The 19,566-nt window shown below is 46.6% G+C and overlaps 1 protein-coding gene across 1 annotated transcript in view; it reads left to right on the top strand.

Moving 5' to 3' along the window:
* The window catches only part of LOC144134872 (uncharacterized), a 34,719-nt gene extending 15,751 nt beyond the window's left edge, over positions 1-18,968 (top strand). Inside the window, exons 3-5 of the mRNA XM_077667685.1 lie at positions 9,209-9,306; positions 11,971-12,060; positions 18,870-18,968. Coding sequence (XP_077523811.1) covers positions 9,209-9,306; positions 11,971-12,060; positions 18,870-18,952 — 271 coding nt within the window. The 3' untranslated portion in view covers positions 18,953-18,968. The remainder of the gene's footprint in view (positions 1-9,208; positions 9,307-11,970; positions 12,061-18,869) is intronic.
* Positions 18,969-19,566: the final 598 nt, after the last annotated feature.

Here is a 19,566-nt window from a genome sequence, read left to right as displayed (position 1 = left end):
ATACCATCGGAGTCGAGGGCAAGAGGGAACGGCTTGGGAAGAGTCATCCGATACGGCGTCGCTTCGACATGTCCAGACGTGACGGGCGCGTCCGCCAGGCCGGCGCCGGTCAGACCTCCTCGCCTCCCAGTTGGGGAGCTCCTCTCCCCGGCTGCCGCGCTTTGACAAGCGTGGGCAAAACATGCACACACACACACACACGCACGCACGACGACACGTGGCACTGAAACCTGCCTGGACGCGCTTGGCGGGAGGCGTTGCGGCCGCGATGAACGAAGCCGCGGCGTCCGTTGCATCCGCGCCGGCTATACCGCGCGTTGTAGGCGAGACGTAACAGCCGTTTATATATATAATGCATACATTTGAACGCAACTTTCAAAAATATTCTCGTGAATCTTTTATACCTCTGTGTAAGCAGTAGACGACGGTTTCCTTTGGCTCCTTGTAGTTAAGCCCCTGCCTCCAGAAATCATCTTTCGTATGCGCTTTTAGAAAGGTACAATATTAAAATTGAGAAGGGGCATTTTTGCTCCAGCAAGAACGTAATTTTCATTATATTTTAATGCCAGTGGAAGCAGTAATACACGTAAGGGGTAGTTTTAGCTGTTCAAAGGCTTAAACGATTTCCCCTGTGCATTGTACACGTCACATAGGCAACGAAGGGCAGGGCGACGCATTGCTTTTTGCCCCTCATAAGTTTATTACTTAGCCAAGACAACATTATTACTGCGCTGGTGGAGAAAAACAGGGCCTGCCTCTCAACCTGCTAGTTGGTACTGCAATCTTTTGTCTAGGACAAAGTCGAAACTGTTCTCAGTCATTGGGTACTATTTTCTAGCTCTGCCAAGGTACAATCGGCCATATCTTTTAACTTTAGTGATTATTGCATCTCCATTTTCACTTTTTAAGGGCTCCTCCCGGCTAACCCGCTGGCATATTGATGCTGATATTTGCCGCATGTGGTGGTATTTAGCGGCATTTTTTTCATATCATGCTTCAGGGGAGTACTTAGCTGATTGGACCAAAAATTATTAGAAATCCGCATCGTCTGCAGCTGCGAAGAGAAAAAAGAAACACATGAAGCAATAATACTGGTTCATCTCGCTTCTTCATTTGAATAAACTGCCTCTCCTCCTATGCTAAACAATCGTCTACCCAGATTAAGCGTGAATGCGCCGCCAGAAGCATTGCTATGCATCCCTTTTGGTCTGGCTCTTCATAGTTGCAGACTATGAAGATCACCATTTTTTTAATTATTCAAACAGTTATTCCACTTAAGCATTTTAATAAAAAGAATGGACCTGCAAATACCACGGCACGCGTCAAGTTACAGCATGAATATTCGAGCTGTTTAGCCGTACCAAGTCTTTTATAAGGTACACATAGGAATTCAAAAATTTTGCCGGCTGCACATTGGCTATCAAGTGATGCGCGGATCATTCAAAATAATAGAGATAAAATGAGCAAAAGCAGTAGTGGGTGCAACTTTTAAGCGCTTACCGATATCAATGAAGTGACGGCTTATTTCGTAGAGAATTGCAGTGCTAGTTTTATCAAGGCCAATAATCCTGAACAAAAGTTTTGAATATTGTAATGTTGTGAGCTACTGTTATATGAATATTAAAGGCAATAGTCCAATCATTTTATGCGTACCAAAATGTTTCCTTTAATGTTCTTCTATCCTTACCATTAAGCAGTTAAGACTGCCATGAAAAACCAAAGGGGAACGCTGTTGAGGATCGCAAGAACTTTAATAGCAAGAAAATTGAACATTCCAAGAAGAGAACTGCGGATATATTGTTCATTTCTAGTAAAGTATTACAATACATGAAAATCTGAGTTCATAAACAATTTCCATTGAAAATTCGCTACCTCCCTTGGCATCCTCCGCCCTTTTTCATTCTAAAGGCGTCCTACTGGGCCTGGAAAGCTTCATGTCGTGCTACTACGCTACAAGTCATGCTTTAAGCGCCTGTCGTGGCCTTACTTGTTGTGAAAATGTATTGGAATTGTTTATATAGAACATACTGCAGTCACGAAAGTGCAAGAATGTGGGGAGATACCGATACAGACATATTACGCGTCCCTTGTAAAACATACTGCAAATATGCACTTGGAAAAGTAGAGTAGGTTTGCTGCCTTAAAATTATAGCCGTTAGCAATGGCAAGTAAGAAGCCTTGCTTTTGTCATAGTTATATGAACACACGTAGATCGGTGCCCTTATAAGACGTTCAAGAGAAAAACTTTCCGAGCAGCTGAACCTATTTCTTTATTTACTCTGGCTGCTTTTGAATAAGAAATGATCCGACATGTGCTTCTGAGCATGTTAATGGCTCTAGAATTCTTAAATGAAAACGTTTCTGTGCAATATTTTTATCGAGAGCAGATTTCATTAAAGGAGGCCTAAAAGGAAAGCCTGAACGCAATCAGCCGGGCCTCATATCAAGCGGTGGCCGCACACTGGTTTATCCCACAGCCTCTCGCTAATGATAACGGCTCTGTCTTCTCCCCCTTTTTTCATTCGAGGTAGGCATTGTTATCAGGTCGCCACTGTATTTCTGGGTGTTTTCGCAGCTTTAACGTGCACCGCCGAAAGCCAGGTTTCCCAGCTCGGCACCGTACTTTGCTGCTTTCTTCAATATCGGTGATTTCGTGCACCTCTTTCAGTCCATTCTGCCCTCCAACATAAGCAGTGCTCTGAGCGTGGCAGCTGTTTCGATCTTTGACGATCTACTGCAATAGACCGCTCTCCGTCGGCCTTAGGTACATCTATGGGCGTCTAAGCCGCCTTCTCGCTGTCAAATGCAGTGTACACACACTTGGCAGCGGTGACAATGTCTAAACATACAAACTCTATACTCTACATGCTCAATTACACAGCCCTGCGCTCCATACCTGACTCGAAGCCATTCGAAGCACAGAATAGAATAAAAGCTCAAAAGAGCGTCGATTTACATCAAGAACCCCCGACAGGTCGCCTGTCAGCATACATCGGACGGCGATCCAGCAATGACCAGGTTGTCGACTACAGCAAAGAAAAAAGATTTCTGCTAGTATTGCAACTCACTCGAATCCCGCTAATTTCTGAAATATTTTTCTGCTTTGCCCTTTCAGAAATATATTGCAGTTGTACAACATTTGCGGCTGTTTTTATTGCACGTTTGCGCATGATGTTGGCCTCAATTTTCTTAGTGGGAACTGCAATGTAATAAGGAAGGCCTTGCAAAGAATAACGTCGCAAACAAACAGCGGTACAGCCCAGGCACAGACCAGAGGCAGCGGTCAGTCCACAGCATGCACGAGGAACGGAGCGTTCGGCGCTCGAGCTTCGGAGCGTTCGGCGTTTCTCGTCGACTTCTTCATTAAGCGCCAGCCTCTGAAGGTTCCAAAGCCGAAGGCCAGTCTTACAATTCCCCCCGGGCGAATGGGCGCCATCCTGGCGGCCTAGGGCGATGTGACGAGGGCGGGGTCGTAGTGTGGTTTGAGCCGGGTCGTGCGGACAATGGCGCGGCCTCGGCGACGATGATCAGGGGATGGCGCAAGGGGTTCTATGGGGTAATTGACGCGGGATGTCTGATGAAGATACGGTAGGGTCCCTGGTAACAAGTTTAGAGGAAAGGCCGGGACTTGAGGAGGGTACCCAGAGCCAGACTAAAGAGTCAGGAGGGTAAGCGGGAGGAAGTGCAGGGGGATCAAGGGTGCTTTTCTGCTGCTGCTGGACGTGAGAAGTGAAGGACCGCCAAGCTGTCAGCATTCTTCGGCATAAGTTGCGGTTTGAGAAAGCGTTGTAAATTTGGAAGCATCAGTGCGGGAAGGTAGAATGGTGTCCATTGTGCAATAAGGCTCACGGCAGTACAGGAGAAAGTACGAAGAGAAGCCGGTGGTGGCTTGAGCAGCAGAGCAATAAGCGTATGTGATAAAAGGAAGAACGCTGTCCCAGTTACAATGGTCGGAGGCAACATACAGAGCCAGCATGTCACCGAGGGTGCGGTTAAAACGCTCAACTATGCTATTTGTCTGGGGATGGCAGGCGGAGCTAATGCGGTGAACGATGTTGCATTCCTGAAGGAGAGCTTGAACAACTTCTGAGAGAAAGGCCGGACCTCTATCACCGAGCAGCTATTTCCGCGCACCATCGCAAAGCATGATGCGAAGGAGAATGAAGGATACAACGTCGTGGGCTGTAGCGGATGGTAAAGCGACGTTTCTGAGTAGCGTGTAAAGTGGTCGATAGCAACGATGATCCAGCGGTTGCCAGTTGATGTGCTAGGAAGAGACCCGTAGAAATCGATGCCAACACGCTCAAAGGCTGTGCTGCGCAAGCCAGCTGCTGCATAGGAGCGGCAGGTTCGCCAGGTGTATGTTTCTGGTATCTGGCATGTGGTGCAGGACTGAACGAACTGGTTGACATACCGGGCGATCCCACGCCAGTAGTACCGCTGTCGTAGACGGGTGAAGGTCGTCAAGAATCCGCCATGGACACACTGGGGATCATCATAGTAGGAAGAGCAATTGAAGGAGCGCAGATGTGTCGGAGTAACGAGAAGCCACTTGCGACCATCCTGGCGGTAGTTGCGGCGGTAAAGAAGGTCGTCTCGAATGTCGAAATGGTGGGACTGACGGCAGAGAGCATAGGAAGGAGGTCGAGGCGATTGACCAGGTAAGAGATATAAAAAGCAAGTGATCACTGGGTCTTTGCGTTGCACGGAAGCCATATCAGCGACTCACACGTCAAATAAAGCAGGGCGGATATACAAGGCACTACCTCAGATGGTATAAGCGAACGTGAGAGGGCATCAGCATCGGCATGCATGCGGCCGGAACGATAGATAAAGCGAATGTCGTACTCTTGGCGTTGCAGAGCCCAGCGCGTCAGTCGACCAGAGGGATCTTTCAAAGAGGAAAACCAGCAGAGGGCGTGGTGATTAGTGGCAACGTCAAAAGGGCGCCCGTACAGGTAGGTGAAAATTTTGACGATCGCTTTAAGGATGCTTAAACACTCCTTCTCGGTGACAGAATAGTTGGCTACATCTTTTGCGAGTGTCCGGCCAGCGTAAGCGACAACGTATTCGTCAAAGCTTTGCTTGCGCTGAGCGAGTACTGCACCGATGCCGACGCCGCTGGCGTCGGTGTGCAGTTCCGTCAGAGAACGAGGGTCGAAGTGGCGCAGAATTGCGGGAGTGGTCAGGAGGCGACAGAGTGTCATAAACGCTTCATTACAGGCTGGCAACCAGGCCAAAAGGTCGTGGCTGTAAAGAAGCTTGGAGAGGGGGTCGATGATAGTGGCGAAATTGCGGACAAAGCGGCGGAAGTAGCAGCAGAGGCCGATGAATATGCTGAGGTCTTTTAGAGAAGTGGTCTTCGGAAATTCGGCCACAGCTCGCCACTTGGCCGGGTCCGGGAGTACGCCGTCCTTCGACACGACATATCCGAGAATACTGAGCTGTCGAGCTCCGAAGCGGCACTTTTTCATATTGAGTTGGAGGCCATTGTCGGCCAGGCAGCGAAGAACACTCTCAAGGCGCTGGAGGTGAGACGGAAAGTCCGGGGAAAAGATCACAACGTCTTCTAGGTAACAAAAGCATGTGTGCCATTTGAGCCCTTGGAGTAGGTTGTTCATCATGCACTCGAATGTGGCGGGTACATTGCAGAGGCCGAAGGGCATGGCATTAAATTCTTAGAGCCCGTCGTGTGTGACGAATGCAGTTTTTGGGCGATCGGCCTCCGCCATCGGCACCTGCCAGTAATCAGAGCGCAAGTTCAATGAAGAAAGGCACTCAGCGCCCTGCAGGGAGTCGAGAGCATTTTCGATGCGGGATTGAGGGTAAACGTCCTTGCGCGCAATGTTGTTCAGACGACGGTAATCCACGCAGAACCGGATGGAACCGTCTTTTTTTCTTGACCAGGACCACTGGCGATGCCCACGGGCTGTGCAACGGGTGTATCACATGGCGCTTGAGCATGTCGGTCACCTGCTCGTCAATGAGGCGGCACTCAGCGGATGACACGCGGTACGGACGTTGGCGCAAGGGGCATGGGTTATAGTGTCAATACAGTGGGTAATAGTGGTGGTGCGACCCAAGGAAGGTTGCTGGTAGTCAAACGAAGGTTGAAAACGGTGCAGAACGGCGACAAGCTGGTCTCGGTGGGTAGACGTCAGGGCGGCGTCGAGAGAACGGTGAAAAATATCTACAGAAGACTGATTGGTGATAGGAACCGGCGTAATGGCGCTGATGTGAAGGCCGGTCGTGCTATTGACGAGGAGGTATGCTGAGGCGGGATCGAGAAAGGCAACACTACTAAGCGATTGGCCACAGTGTAAATTGGGAGGGCAGGAGAATGGGTTGCCCACATAAATAGCGCTAGAGCCACGAACAATCGTGAGCACGGCATGAGGCAGCAAAACAGACTTCTCGTCAGCGCATCGTATAGAGGGGGTATAAGTGACAGTTGCATCTGAGGGAGCAGCACAAAAAGAGGCACCAGCACTGAAGAGAAAGGCGGAACGTCTGTGTCCTCTGAGACGACCACAGTAGCGGCAGGACCACCGGGTACGTCCAAGGGAGTGTCATTACCGGCATCATCGCAGTCAATCACGGCGTGATGTGAGGAGAGGAAGTCTCAACCAAGGATAACGTCGTGAGAGGAGCGGGTGAGGACGATGAACTCGATTGCGTAGGGAACGTCGAGCGAGCAGGCGGGCGGTGCAGGCGGCTAACTGTAGAATGTACTGACCGCTGGCGGTGCGGAGAGAAACAGCAGGAAGGGGCGTGGTCACTTTTTTGAGTCTGCGACACAGGGTATGACTGAGAACAGAAATGGCTGCGCCAGCGTCAAAAAGTGCTTCGACGGCGACTCCCTCAACGAGCACGATAATAATATTGGCAGGCACAGAAAGAAGTCTTGAGTGAGTCGCTGGTGACGCACTTCTTTCCTCCGGAACTGCGGCCGCTAGTTTCCCGTGTGGACGGCGAGTTGGCGGCGGATGATCGAAGAACGGGAACGGCGGCCAGGAGACGGAGAGCGGTGGGAGCGGGGATGGTAACTAGGAGAAGAACCCGGAGGCGGCTCCTGTGATGCCGGCGAGGACGACAGCGGCAGGTCGTATGTCGGCTCACGCCTATAATCGTAGGAACAGTGGTCACAACTGCGACACAAACGAACCACGTGGCGAGCGACGCCACAGGCGTAGCAAATAAGGCGGTTGTCTTGTGTGCTCTGGGGGTTGAGTAGCTGCGGCTGTGATGGGGGCAGGCAACCGGACGGTAAGGTGGAGTTGCAGGTGGCTGGGGTTCTAATTGCCGGGTAGGTGGCCTGTAGACAGGGGCAGCAGGTGAGGGCCGCGACCGTACCACGACATCAGCGTACGTCAGAAGAGCCGCGATCAGGGGTGGCTGAGGAGGAGGTGATAGGACTTCAGCGACCTGCTCCTCGATAACACGCTGTAGGTTGGGAGTGAGCGACGGTGCAGGCGTAGGCGGGCAGGTAGGCAAAGATAGCTGGCGTGTGACTTCATCATGTACAATCTGCAGGGTGCGCTGGAGGAGCGCCTGTTGGTCCAGAGCACCGTCCCCTGGGAGAGCCAAGCTGGAAATTGTGGCCTCCTGAAAGCCTGCACGCCTGGTAGAAAGCCGCTGTTTGCGCAGCTCATCGAAGCTTTGGCAGTACCCGATGACACCGGAGACAGTGTGGGGATCTTCGGCGACGAGCATCTGGAAGGCGTCATCCTCGATGCCTTTCATAATATGTCAGATCTTGTCGGCCTCGTTCATAGAAGGGTTGACATGCTTGCAGAGGTCGACGACTTCTATATAACTGGTGAAGTTTTCACCGGTTTGCTGGGCCCGAATTCGCAAGCAATGCTCGGCGCGAAGCTTTCGCTTTGCGGGACTGCCAAAGACCTCTCAGACTGGTGTTTAGAGCTGCCCTGCTTGAGTAGTCAGCTTCGTGGTTTCAAAACCAGACATTGGCTACGTCGCTCAGATAAAAGATAACGTTGTTGAGCTTGACGCTATCGTCCCAATTATTGTATGCGCTTACGCGTGCATAGGAGGCCAACCAATCCATCACGTCCGTGTCATCTGTGCCGCTGAAGATGGTCGGATTACGCTGCCGCGCGGCGCCGGAACAGAAGACAGCCGACGGAAGCAGTGAAGCTGTTTTCGGTGACGGTCTCAGGCATTGCGGAGGCGGTAGGCAATGCGCGGGTGCGAAGCTCCAGGGCGAGGGGATCGTTGGCACATCCATCACTTGTAATAAGCAACGTCTTGTAAAGCACAGCGTCGCGAACAACCAGCTGTACAGTCCAGGCACAGACCAGAGGCAGCCGTCAGTCCAGAGCACGCACGAGGGACGGAGCGTTCGGCGCTCGAGCTTCGGAGCGTTCGGCGTTTCTCGCCGTCTTCTTCGTTAAGCGCCACATTCTGAATGATTCCAAAGCCGAAGGCCAGTCTTACAGTAACGTTACCTTAAAACTTGTTTCCACAAGCGCAGGCTTCAGCCTAGCGTTTTAGAGAGCATCTCTTAGACGCCTGTTCCTGCTATGAGTGCCTTGTCCTGGCCTAGGCGTAACGAAGCACGGGGCGCTGCAGAGGAGGAAAGACAGCGAAAGCGAAGAGAGTGCGAGGAGGAAAATGAAGAAGGAGTTAGCGGCGGCAGCGTGAAGAGTCTTTATAGGCAAACAACAACAAAAACGGTGTGAACCGTACAGAAGAGTAGTACGCTCTTATGAAGAGTAGAGAAAACTAGTTTGCTCGCCCATGACGTCGCTGATAAGTTAAGCAGCGCTTCAGAGAGATCGCACCAGAGTGGCGTGCTCGGAAGCGCGCTTGCCGTTCACCCGACGCGATGCTCACTGGCCGCTGAGCGCTGCACGTGCTATGCAAGTCGAAACCCAGAGCCGCCTCAATTCAGCAGTACGTGTTCGGCATGCGGTCATCTCAGTTCGAGTACCGCATTATAGACACTCAAAAGTAGCATTACCAAGAGGCGTAATCTGTCAGAGATTGTTTAGCTATACCAGCAAACGTTATAACATGTACGGTGTTTTCAACACATGGTTCCATGCGCAATGTGCAAAAAGTACTTCTCGCTTTTTGTGATGCATTTTACTGTGCAGCAAGAATACAAGAACTCACTCCTGAAGGTGAATTGTTATCAACAACGGTTAATTTACTATGTTCTTCTCTGTTTTTCTCCTTTTCACAGAGGTCAAATGCCCTATCATGGCAAATTCTATAAAACGCCTCCGGTCGGAAATGTGGTACGCAACATGAGCAATGCACTCAACGTGAGCGAGACATCAGGTTCGATTTTATTTACACTTTCTTGGGTTGTGTTTTTCCTGGCAAGAAGCTTGTGTGCCGAAGAATTGGCCACAGTTTTTCGCGTGATATTTGTGTCGCTAATTTCATTACGAGGGAAGCTTAAGAATCACCGTTCGCCTTAAAAGTGCTACTACTAATTGTTTCTCATTTATCCGAGGCTTTCCGAGGCGTTTAGTACTCTGGGCTTGATTTAAATAGAGTTGTGTCGTGCTGGCAAAAACAATAAGTTATTAAGTAAATGATGAATAAACAGGTTTTTGTAAATCCAGTACAAAACTCCCAATGCCTCCGGCAAATAGGAAAGAAAAAATTTAAAGCCAGGCTACTTCACTCATAACACTGACATTAGCTTTTATAAGGCTAGTAGGCACGTCAAAAGAAAATCATTACACACCACGTATTTTTAAGCTTGCTATTTCTCTTGAAAATAACCGACATGCCTATAATACGAAATACTATAGTTGTATCTACTGTGACTGTTGATCTCACTGGTTTTTCAGATAAAGAACTTTATTTCTAGGCTATAAAGCATTCCCAAAGTTAGCTGGTGGCAACGTCTCATGGAAAGCGTTTTTCTTCGAGGCGTTTACATAAAAGCATTCCATTTTTGTTAGAAGCCACATTTTCATTTACTCTCTGCAGGACTAAAGTTATATATTTGACAATCGAAGTGACAGTGCAATATGAGATTTACTGCAACAGCAAATTCCAACATTCAAACGTTCCGGTGAAGACATGATGACGATGTCCAAAAAAATTTTCAGAATGTTCCGCTAAAAGTACATTTATAATGCGATAACTTTAGAGAGCTCGTGTCGCAGAAAATCCTGCGTTGCCGGCGTCATTGATTGTGAGCGAAATATTCCAAAAAAATCGCCACAGAAACAAACTAGGATGTAGGTGGCCCGGCTAGGGCACGTGACCTTGTGGCACCATGACAATCTGCCCACCGCATTGTGAACAGCAACCACCGAGGTATGTGGCAGTTAAATTATTCTTTGCGAAACGTTGCTGGGAAGAGCAACCTGTATTAAACAAGTGACACCGGTGGCAGTACCTGCCACCGCAGCGCAGGGGGCTGGCGTATCGCTTAACCCTGCACCACTACAAAAGGCTTAGCATGAGGACTCCCAGGGTTCTATGAATATCAAGTAGAGATTTAACAATTCTGCATGTATGTAAATTAAACCATTAGCTAAATTGTTAAACAATTTAGGTGGAGCTTAAATGCATGATTTATTTTTCAGTACTTTTACCATAAAATCATTCTAAAACAAGACAAAAACGTCCTATAAGTTTTGGCAATCTTTCCTGAAGCCGAGAACGTCTATGTGTGCTCACGGTGGTCCTTCTTCACATGAAAAGGAGTCTGATTCATGAGCCAAAATGGTCGTCGTATTAGGATACATCATACGTCCTCACGCATGTTATACCTGCGCCACAATGCGCCTTTTGCTAAAATGAAAGGCGTAATACAAATTTTTCTTTACTGTCATTAATTCCGGAGATGCTGGCACGTTGCACAGAAGCGGATAATTTTTTAAGGAATGAAAAATGTATTACTTCAAAATTACATATTTTGATACTATTGGGTGAGTTACTTCTGATAACTAAAATTTTGGATTTTGGTTCGTGATAAAACACAGTTGCTCAAAGCTACCATGACTGACATTACGCGCTTTATGCGCGATAGTTTGAGCGAAGTCTGCAGCTAGAGAATGGTAAAAATCTTACTGCCAATAAACATTTCTTTATGATGCACTAGAGAGTTCCTAAAATTTTAAGTTGTTATGCATATATTCTATTTATAATGCTTTGGTAGCATTGTAAGAGGAGCATGTATTGCAGTTGTAACCTTGCTTTATTATATGAACAATGAATCCCCCTCCTCTACAAGATGCCACCACATAAGTGCCTTTCATCTTGTGGTAGGGATGCAGTAACAACGCTTTACTGTACTACCCTGAACTGTGACGAAAGAAAGCTTTCTTTCAATCTTACCAATCCGCCTGGCTTTTTCTTTTCATTCTGGGTCCAGAAAGAGAGTAAGAATTAGATTAATCTCTACCACCAGATTTAGGATATTGCAACAAATATGAAGACCTAATCTCGTCAGAACAATGGTTTAAATGTGGACAGTTGATCGTTCATGAAGACATATGGGCGCGCTAACCTCGGAAGAGACAACATAAAGCGTAACCGCGCACACGTCTCTCTATTCGGAGGAGTATGGGGAAGGAGGGTCGCAAAATTTTTGGTAGCGCCCCCTTATGTGTTCTCGGTAAGAGGGAGCAATATGGTTTAAAATTTTCGCCGCCATCGACGTGTCTGTTAGGGGCAATGTCCAGCTTGCCAACACCCCCCCCCCCCCCCCCCCCCCGCTGGCTGGGCTCGCCTATGGCAAAGAATAGACCACGAGACAGTATCAGACACGCCAGTTCCAGACGGTGTCTACTAGTGGTGTATTCTTTGAGTTGTCTGTTGAGAAGCTAACGAACCCGCATATAAATCTCACGAAAGTTTGCTTTTTAAAAATCGACATTCTTGCGAAAATATTCTCAATTTTTATTTTCCGGCAATTTTTTCCGTGATATTAAGTTTTTGTAAAATCTTGCTTTAATAATGCGCTTCCATCACAAACAGAAAAATGGCACCCCAGAGATTACAAGCTCGTTTATTCAAATTATAATTCTTGCCTAATTCTTCGTGTGGTCGACTTCATACTTATGAATGGTGAGTATTATTTTTCTTTCCTAAACACCTGCCGTTTAGGAATGTTCCCAAAATTGTATTCTTATAGAGAACTTATATGTTCCTTCTTTATTATCCGTGATTGCCGCCAAGTTTAATTCACAAAGGTTGCACAAATCACCAAAAAGGTAGACCGCGGGTCATAGGAAGAAAAAGACAATGATTTGTTTACCTTTTGCGACGCATGAACTGGTTAGTTTATGGTTTATGGGGTTAACGTCCCAAAGCGACTCAGGCTATGAGAGACGCCGTAGTAAAGGGCTCCGGAAATTTCGACCACCTGGGGTTCTTTAACGTGCACTGACATCGCACAGTACACGGGCCTCTAGGATTTCGCCTTCATTTAAATTCGACCACCGCTGCCGGGATCGAACCCGCGGCGGTCGCATGAACTAAATTTTTAAATGGCATTTGTTGCGAAGCGAACAATAGTTTTGCGGTATTACATAACAATATATGAAGTCCGTCCCTCTCAGCCAATCTTTTACTTTTTGTTATATCAGCTTCGTTTCGCATCCTTTATAACAAACACTCCCACCATTGTTGTTAAAAAAACAATAGAAATGTTAATTTTGGCACACCTCGACAGGTACGTGCAGCGCTACAGGCTTTATTCTGGTACCATGGCTGGCTTCTCTGATGTCGGTTCTTTCCTGGCTACGCCAATGACTTAATATCTACCGTTCAGCAGAAAAAGCGTCTGACGCACATTTCCGTCATGGGTTTTGTAATTTAAACGTTCGTTCTAGGACGCGGCGCATGAATCCATCCCATTGCTTCGAAGGCAGTTGGAATCGGTGACCGAGTGTTCATCTAGAAAGCAGGCTACTTTTGCAGTGCTTTTTCTTTAACCATAGTGCGGATTCACCAACCACTCACTATTATCTACCGGGGAGGTTTGTGCCATAACGCAGCCGTGCCTTTCTTTAATATGACTCTAATTTGCCTGTTAGCAGTGGCACCGAGTGTAGTGCACCTTTCTGCAAAACGCCAACGGCATGCGCCCTTCGGCATCCTTTGCAGCACCTCTCCAGGTGCGCGAAAGGGTCCAGCAGGCAATAACGTTGATTTGTTCATATCTTAGAACACAGTTCCTCAGAATCTCTGGACACAAATGTGAATTTATGGCATTTATCTTAGAAATTTATGATGTATTGGCTGTCTATTCAGAGTCATTAGGTTTCAGGCTTTAATGTTTGTGGGTGGACATTAGAGGGTTAATTTATTTAAAATACCGCCATCGTTTCTTCGCATTTATTCCAGCACCTTCGTTTCGCTCTTTATCCTACGAGCGAATCATTGCTTACGTTCTTCAGCTAAATAAAATGATATTCCGGTGTGGCCAAAAGTCATAGTTTATCAACAATTTCACTCATGGTGAACATTAGACACAGCAATAAATATTACAGAGAACGCTTTTATTAGTCTTGGCTTACTTATCGCTCGGCGCGAGGAAGGAACTGCTGTGTGTGAGGGGGGGGGGGGGGGCGTGATTGGCGCCTAAGCATCTAAGGCTATCATGCGCCAAGATCAAAGCGTAAAGAAATGAAATACTATCATCAATAAAGAGCGTAAAGAAAATAAATGGTCGAACTGCCATTCGAGACTGCATGTGAAATATTGATTTCTAATGACAGATTTCCACGTTTCTGCTGAGTTGTTGCTCTCGGTGAAGCGAGAGAGCGGGGTGTAACATCATTTGCGTATATACAAGAGAGATGGGACTGCCACCATAACCTCGAAGGGATCAGAACATTATACTTTTCTGCGATGTTTATGGCTAGCTTCGAGTGTCTATTCTGGCTGTCAGGAAACCTTTTTGGCCAAGCAACAGCAATAATGTGTGGCGGTGGTGAACAACGCCATGCTAGCTGACGCGTTTGGCGCTAGAGTGCTACCTTCTAGAGTGCAGATGCGCGTAATGTGGCGAATGAACACCTTCAAACGCGAACCTACTATACAAATTGAATTGTTTATGTGCGGCAACACTAATGCTAATAAATTAGTATATCTAGCCGGCGTGTTTCGAACTTCAGCTGGGAAAATCAGTCGACAGAGTTGTATCAGAATTTATTTCCTAAATTAAGAGAAACAATAAGCGAACGTGGGTCCGGAAGAAATTGCAGGAGAGCAGTATGGAGGGAAAAAAGTTCGCCAGAGATTGACATATAAAATGGAGGTAACACAAAATGGGGCAAAATTGAAAATATATATTGAACAGAAAGGGCGACAAGTGCCAGCTTGCAAATATCTATGTACGCCATGAGTTTGCTGTCGATATGTGTCGCTTTAAAAAAAATGACATTTTGCCATCACGTGTGTGGCATAGATTTCGCAAAACAAGCCAAGACCGCCAAGTGTCACAAAATTTGTGTCTGCCTTCTGCTTCTTTTACATTTTTGGCGCAGACTTAGCCCCCCCCCCCCCCCTCCCCACCTCTCCCGCGTGGGAACGGCTTACTCATCGCTACGCTGGAGGAGTCACTCAAATCCACTCCACCACCCCCTAGTATTGTCGCCGTTAAGGCATCGAAGGCTTGCTAGTTGAGAAACAACAGGAGCGGGTTGAATGCCCTGCACCCTTTGGAAACTTCGCTGACACTCCTCGTGGGATCAGGGTTTATGCCGAATTCTTTCAACATTCCTTCGTGTGTTTTTCTTTCCATTTCAAGATCTGCATTCCTCTGTACACGGCGTCTGATGCGTCTTTTTTTTTTGTCTTGGTGTTTTTCGTTTCCACGAGAAAGCGGCAGCGGGAACGCCGCGAACTGTGCAGTTAGTCTAGAGATTTCGGTTCGTGTGTTCTTGAGCGAGGTAGGCCAGGGAAGTAGTCAGCAAGCGAGCCTAGGCGGGGGTCTGCCGCGTAGATGGCGGCGACGGCGGCCCCGATGACGCGAGGCCAAAGTTCGCCCGTATCCGCAATCCCCCATCAGCCCTGCGACGAGGAACCACAGCCCGACGCTCCCTGTGACCGGGCCTTGCCACTCCGCAGCTAAGCCATCGTTTCTCCCACTAACTTGAACTTTTTTTCTTTTTGTCTTGTTGCTTCTGTTTCTCGTCCTAATCTTGCGTATTGTATTTCCTTCTCAAAGCGTTGTTGTATGATAATTGCCCTGTTGTTTTCTTTTTTGTGTTAATTGTTGTGTTCACGTGTGCATTTTGTGCTTGTGATTTGCGTCGCGTCCGTGTACGGTGTTGCTTTATTGGACTTATTTTTGTAACATACTGCGTTTGCTCTTTACCCAAGTAAAGAGGTTCATTACGGAACAGGTCTACGCCTCTTGCCTCTGGCTAATCAGGCGTGGCCTCTATCGCCGGTCAGCAGTCGAACCTCATCTTTGCACGCAGGGTGAAGTTTGTCGCTCCTCACCCTCCGAAATTATGAGAGTGCAGTGGTGCCCGATTGATTATAATTTCGGCACAACCAACCATCAGCCTCCCACAATATCCTGACACCAATTCACAGCACAGAGTGTTCGTTCCTATTGTGTACTATTCGGCATACGCATCTTGAGGGTTGCAATCAGGGATTTAAAGATAATTTTGTTGGTGCCTTAACAACCTGCCATATCAATGCCAAAATTCCCTCTTACATATCCAAGTTTGGTCCTCTTGTACCCTGACTTTAGTTTGTGTGGGGGCTCTTAGCGCAGTTTTTAATACCCTAAGCAAACACACCAAATAACCTTGGAGCATGGTAAACGCGAGAGAGCATCTGCAGCGCCTAAGCGAAGGCTTAAACATTAAAGGCAGATCAGTGAAAAAAATTGATATAAAGAAAACCTAAGTCCGAATCAAGAGCGTATATAGGGCAAGTGAGTTAATAATATCAAACATAGGTTCGAAAGAAACAATTAAGATTTCATGCAAGTAGTAGCCACAGATTTAAAACATATCTCTGAACTAAACGGCGTCTAAAGAGCGGCATGAAGTGCATACGGCATGCTTTGAAAAAACAAATAGAAGCGGAAGTGCTAAACATTAGGGCAGAACCTGAAAGTTAGACGAAAATGAAACATGTGAAGCTCAGTGAAAACAGTGGTCTACGGAAAGGAAAAGAATTTTTATGTTAAATGATAATGATACAGGATAATTGACTGAGTTGTAAAAACATATGAATGACGCCTTAGACAAGGCCGCTAATGCGAAAGAAATGTAAATCAGCCACAAGTGATTGCAAAGATGACGCAAATGATGGTTCTTGATGTAGCTCAGTGGTCTGCAAGAAATGGTTAACGTAGCAGGCTGCTGCTTAAATGTATGTCGGCAACTAAGGGAAGGAAAATTTTGAAAGATTGGGTGACTGTAACTGATGCATGAGATTGCTAACTGAAGATTTGTGTGAGGGGTACGCATCGTCCAGTAGACGTAATCAAGTTGATGCTAATGTTGACTCTTCGTTAAAAGGCAGTCTTCATGGTTTAGACTGTTTTACATGACTTGGAATTTTCCAGGATACGCCTGCATGGTTCTTGTGAGCAACCCACCAGCGGACACTTCCATGCCGAGGGAATGCCAGCTAAAGTTCAATAAAGCCTGCAACGGGTCGGGCATATCCGAGAAGATTTACGAAAAGAGCTGCACCACAGATGTCGCATGAAGGCTTTATTTGCCTATGTGTCATAAAACCTAACACAACAAGCCTGCACAATAAAGTCCTTCAAACAAGCATCTATGCAGATGGATTTATTGATCGAGTATTTTCAGAATTTTAGTGAATACAAACAAAAAATTACTTCCCGATAGTCTGCAAGCTTTTTGCGCCCACTCAACGACAATGCTTCTGTTTCACCATATCCATTCTTAGACGTGCTGATTATCTCGACACTAACTTGGAAGGTGCACGCTAGGAGATAAATAGCAGGTTTGATAACGCATTCTATTGTTTGCGTTGTAACTACTGTGCACCTTCCTCCTCAGCAAAACTACTGCTTTTTAGTACCCTTGTTCAAACTTTGTTCGAATATGCTATCTCTATATTGGAGTCGCACTAATCATCTTACATTTTTTCACTCAGACTAGTTAATGACTACCATGTCCGATTAATTCTCTCAAATTGCAACTTCGCTATAAGAATTACCTTAATAGAAAAGAGTTTATCTTTACCGACGATAATTACTATGAAGAGCCCTTACCCGTCATACTTTGTTGCATAAAATCTTTCATCATCATACTTCACTCAGACATACCATTATCGCTCCGAACTATAGCACATCTGGTATTGATCATGCCCACAAGATTGGTTCTGCGCTTTCTTGCAGAAACAACTTCTTGCATTTTTAATTCACTCCAACCTTTGTTCATTGCAGCCGCCTTCCCGCAGTAATCGCTCGCCTTTTCAATTACGCTTGTTTACACCTAATCCTTAGTTATTTTTGATGTGAAAGCGTGACTTCATTGTGAAAATAATAATAATAATTGGTTTTTTGGGGGGAAAGGAAATGGCGCAGTATCTGTCTCATATATCGTTGGACACCTGAACCGCGCCGTAAGCGAAGGGATGAAGGAGGGAGTGGAAGAAGAAAGGAAGAAAGAGGTGCCGTAGTGGAGGGCGCCGGAATAAATTCGGCCAGCTGCGGATCTTTACCGTGCACTGACTTCGCACAGCACACGGGCGCCTTAGCGTTTTTCCTCCATAAAAACGCAGCCGCCGCGGACGGGTTCGAACCCGGGTACTCCGGATCAGTAGTCGAGCGCCCTAACCACTGAGCCACCGCGGCGGGGCCCATTGGGAAAACATTCTTATTTTTGCATAGTTTTAGCTTTATTCTTGCATTTTTTTCGATAACCTGTTCTGTACATTTACACACACGTTTATTTTAGCGCACTATCCTCCCTGTATTTAAGAAATCTTTTCGCTATAGAGTAAGGAGCTCGTTCTGCTTAAAACCCGGCGTTTTCGTTCGCCCGGCGTTAGTCCGATAAAATCACAGAATCCTTGAAATGAGAACAGAGAAACATAAAAGAGAGACAGTGGGAGTTCGAACTCAAGCCCTCTGCGTGCCTGATGGATGTGTGGCCTGTATGAGTTAATAACGTCTGTTTGGGTGTGGTTGGTTTGATTTATGGGGTTTAACGTCCAAATTCTGGAAAGGCAAAGAAGCGCAACAGGCGAACGCTGATGTATTGAGGGAGCAGAACGAGCGCTCTACTTGGAACAGGCTTTATTTGACAGATCGCTTATATAGCTTCTTATAGCGCTTAACGTCCCAAAGCGACTCAGAATATGAGGGACACCGATTTGTCTGTTCGAGATGTGTACTAAATTTGCAGCAATGAAAAAAATCTAAAACCAAATATTTATATGCTAATTAGGCGTGAAAAATTGCTGGAAAAGGAAACATGGTGTCATGGTGCTTCCATTTACTAAAAGAATTGGTGTGTATGTGTGTATGTACAGGAGTAGTGTCTCGTGCAGTGTAACCTATAGAATGATTGGTGGAATGTGAATGCTAGTTACGATTGGTGATTTGTAATCGACAATCGACCGGTAATTGTGATTGAAATCAACCATCGTGATCGATAGTATGATTGCGGATTGGTAATTGGCGAGAAATTAGAACGAGCAGGAATGAAAAGAAGAAAACGGCAGAGAAGACGTCTGCTCTCAAGACAACGCTTAAGCGTTTTCGTATTCTTTCTATGTTTCTTTGCAGTAATTCATTGCTCTCTTTATAGGCACAACACTTGAGGATGTAATAAAGAAATAATGTTTTTAGTAAGCGGAAGTTATAGGCCACACATCATGCTTTATGGATGTGGTTGGACGAGAATGGTTATCATTTTCTGCAGATCCTGCTTTCTTCAATGGAAGGACGTTCTGGGATATTGACAAAGTGGATGGCGATTTTTGCGCCCTTGTGTACCATAAGTAGCTTATTATGTGGTCAAGAAAACGTGGATATAGGTGTAAAAGAAAAAAGAACGGCAAACGCTTTTAGTGTATAGCTTCAGAACTGTTCCTGCCTGCAAAGTATAATAAGTACCTAAACTGAACTCCCATTTTGCTGACTATACAAATGTTGGCGTAATGGTTCAGATTACTACGGGGTGGATCCCGCGGAGCAAGAGCTCTACCCTTTGGCGATGGATTAGAAGGATGTGATGACGCTGGAGGCAACAGGCAGCGTATTCAGTAAAGACGCGCAAGCTTCTCTATTTTCTTCAACAAAATTTGCAGGCATGTGCTGTGATATGCTAACACACCTTTGGGACTTCCACAGCCTTCACTGAACATAGGTAAATAATGTAGCGGCAATATAGCCTCCCACTGACAAAACAGGGATCTATGAAGCTCTGGAGCCAGCCGAGCAGGAATCGACAGTTAGCACGAAAAAACTGAAATTTTTTCTGCGCCTTCTTGGAAGGTTTACACTGCCTCTATTGAATGCAAGGACGTAAATTCAAGCGGATTTGCTGTTGAGGGGAAATATTCCGCGGTGGCATGAGGTTGGCCAGGTATCTGGGTTTCTAAAATGCGATATAAAAC

Source organism: Amblyomma americanum, chromosome 5 (assembly GCF_052857255.1).
Source record: "Amblyomma americanum isolate KBUSLIRL-KWMA chromosome 5, ASM5285725v1, whole genome shotgun sequence".
NCBI lineage: Eukaryota > Metazoa > Arthropoda > Arachnida > Ixodida > Ixodidae > Amblyomma > Amblyomma americanum.
Note: the sequence above shows the minus strand (reverse complement) of the source record. Positions and strands in the feature narration are given on the sequence as shown.